The sequence below is a fragment of the Geospiza fortis genome, unplaced genomic scaffold, assembly GCF_000277835.1.
Source record: "Geospiza fortis unplaced genomic scaffold, GeoFor_1.0 scaffold112, whole genome shotgun sequence".
NCBI classification, from domain to species: domain Eukaryota; kingdom Metazoa; phylum Chordata; class Aves; order Passeriformes; family Thraupidae; genus Geospiza; species Geospiza fortis.
The window spans coordinates 17,465,718-17,467,896 of NW_005054298.1; the positions used below are offsets into that span (position 1 = coordinate 17,465,718).

The window sequence follows — 2,179 nt, forward strand, 5'->3', positions numbered from 1 at the left end:
GTCAGTATAAGCATAGGACAACAAGTTAGAAAGCAGAAGCTGAAAAGAGAGTCTTGGAAAAATACTTGAAGGGGAGTGGTATAATCTTTGAGGTGGAAACTATTCTGTTTAGGCAGAAAAGGAAGAAGAGAAGCTTCAGAAAAATGTGGTACATGGGGTGTACTGGAGGAATTGAGACAAAGTTTATATATAGCAGCTACTAGAAGGTCAGAGAGCATGGGGCACATGGAAGGTAGATGGATGCTGCAAATGCCAGTGAAGCATACTGGAAAGGTGAAAGATTAGCAGGTAAAGAGTTTGGGGACAAAGACACCGTAAACATACTGGGGTCCAATAAAAGCTTTAGAAGAGTTTTGCAAATCTGAAATTGTACAATCTCAGAAATGAAATTGAGTGGGAAATAAAGAAATTAAATACATACTCTAGTTTTATGTAGTCTGGTTTGGGTTTTTTTCCAAAGAAGATATTTTCCAGCTGCTTGGTGGAGAGGAGTTCCAAGATTACTGTGAGGTGGCCCAGTGAAAATGTTAGTGATTTCATAAAAATTTGATTTCTTCTTTTTCCTACAGCTTATACACAGTACAAGAGAATTCAGTTGTCCTCATGGAAGTAAAAAGACATCTTTTTCTTTTGCAGGCTGCCAAAATGGCAAACTATTGCAAGTGTCAAAAACTGAGTGACCTTCTGTTCCTTACATTTGCCGTTGTCTTCATTGTCAGTAGGCTTGGCATATATCCCTTATGGTGAGTAAGGACATTGTTTTCTCAAGCTCTAGGCACCAAACAGGCTTGGAAATAAGTATGTTATAATTGAAAACGATTCATTGCTGTTTCTCTGTTTCCCAAAGCACCAGGGAGAGTTTCAGACATAACCAGGTGCTGAAACAGCCTGTTTGCTAGTGCCATTGTGTTTACTGTGTGCTAGATGAGAAACATCTGGGCCTTCTGCTGCTTTAAAGCTGGAAGTGAGTTGGAGACAGCCTAGCTTCAGACTAGCAGGTGGCTGGCTGTGTTGGCAAGAAAGGAGAGGAAAATGAAAGTATTAGTCACCAAAAAAACTGACCAGCAGCTAAGCTTGAAGCTAGAATATTCTCAGTAGCTTTCAGTGCGTGCTTCATGAGCACTTTCAGCTTAAAGAAAAACACAGTGGAATAAGTAAAATCTGACCTGTGAAACTGGTATAAGGATGTTTCTACCATGCAAATTGAGATACTGCAGGCTACTCCTTTTCCACCTCTCCTTTGAATTGGGGTTCCTGAGGCAGCTGTGTAACACTTCTGTCTAGGTTTGTGTGAAATTACACAGCTCTTACTGGAATCTCACATCTTCCCAGACAGTCAGCTGCTTGCATGTGCTCACACTCTTGTAGGTACACAGACATGCATGCACACAGACTGAGCACAGATGTTTGGTTCTTTAGCTGGGATCTTCTGATCCAGGGGGCAGATGGCTAATTAGGAAACACATGGATGTACTTATTTGTAAAAATGCATTAAAGTTTTTCTGCATCCTGTGCACTATATATGAGGAGGGCTGAGAGGAGGTATTTTGGCTCTTTTCTCAATCTTTTCTTTCTTATAAACAGAACTAGCACAGATATCTGTATTTCTAGGCAAGTAAGAGAGGTCTTTCATTGCATCAGAAAATTACCAATGACAGTTTTGTTTTTGGGAAGCAGCAAGAATGCCAGAAATTGTACCCTTTGTAGAGTTTATTTAGATTACCACTGAGCTGCAGAGGACTTACAGATGCCAATGTCAACCTCCCTGCTCCAGTTTCCTTTCTAAACCTCACAAATGATACCTCTTTGAGGTTTTGTTAATGCAAACAGGGTAAGAGCAAGATGCCCTTAGGGAGCTGTGTCATCAGCTCTGCTTAACCCTACAATGTACAAGTCTCATTTAGCATTTGATGACTCCAAAGATATTGTCATAATGCCTGGTCCCTCCTGTGCTGTGAGTTGGTGAACAAACATGACAAACATTCAAATGGATAGACACACAAACTGTATGTTTAAAAACACTTGTTCTTTTCTTTAAGGAGTATTTTTTTCATTCTTAAACAGTTTTGCTTCCCTTCTCAGTCCTTCCTTGAAGCCAATGGGCCATTCACTGAATTTCTGTAAATGAAATAAGCTGGTTTTTCTACTTCCATGATCTCAGATAGGAAAAATGGTGGCA

At 40.1% G+C, this 2,179-nt stretch overlaps 1 protein-coding gene across 2 annotated transcripts in view; it reads left to right on the plus strand.

The window, feature by feature from the left end:
- Nucleotides 1-2,179, plus strand: part of CERS6 (ceramide synthase 6) — an 82,288-nt gene that overhangs the window by 60,337 nt on the left and 19,772 nt on the right. For both annotated transcript variants that reach the window (XM_031056582.1, XM_031056589.1), the window contains exon 8: nt 637-743. In XM_031056582.1, the coding sequence (XP_030912442.1) occupies nt 637-743 (107 nt within the window). The remainder of the gene's footprint in view (nt 1-636; nt 744-2,179) is intronic.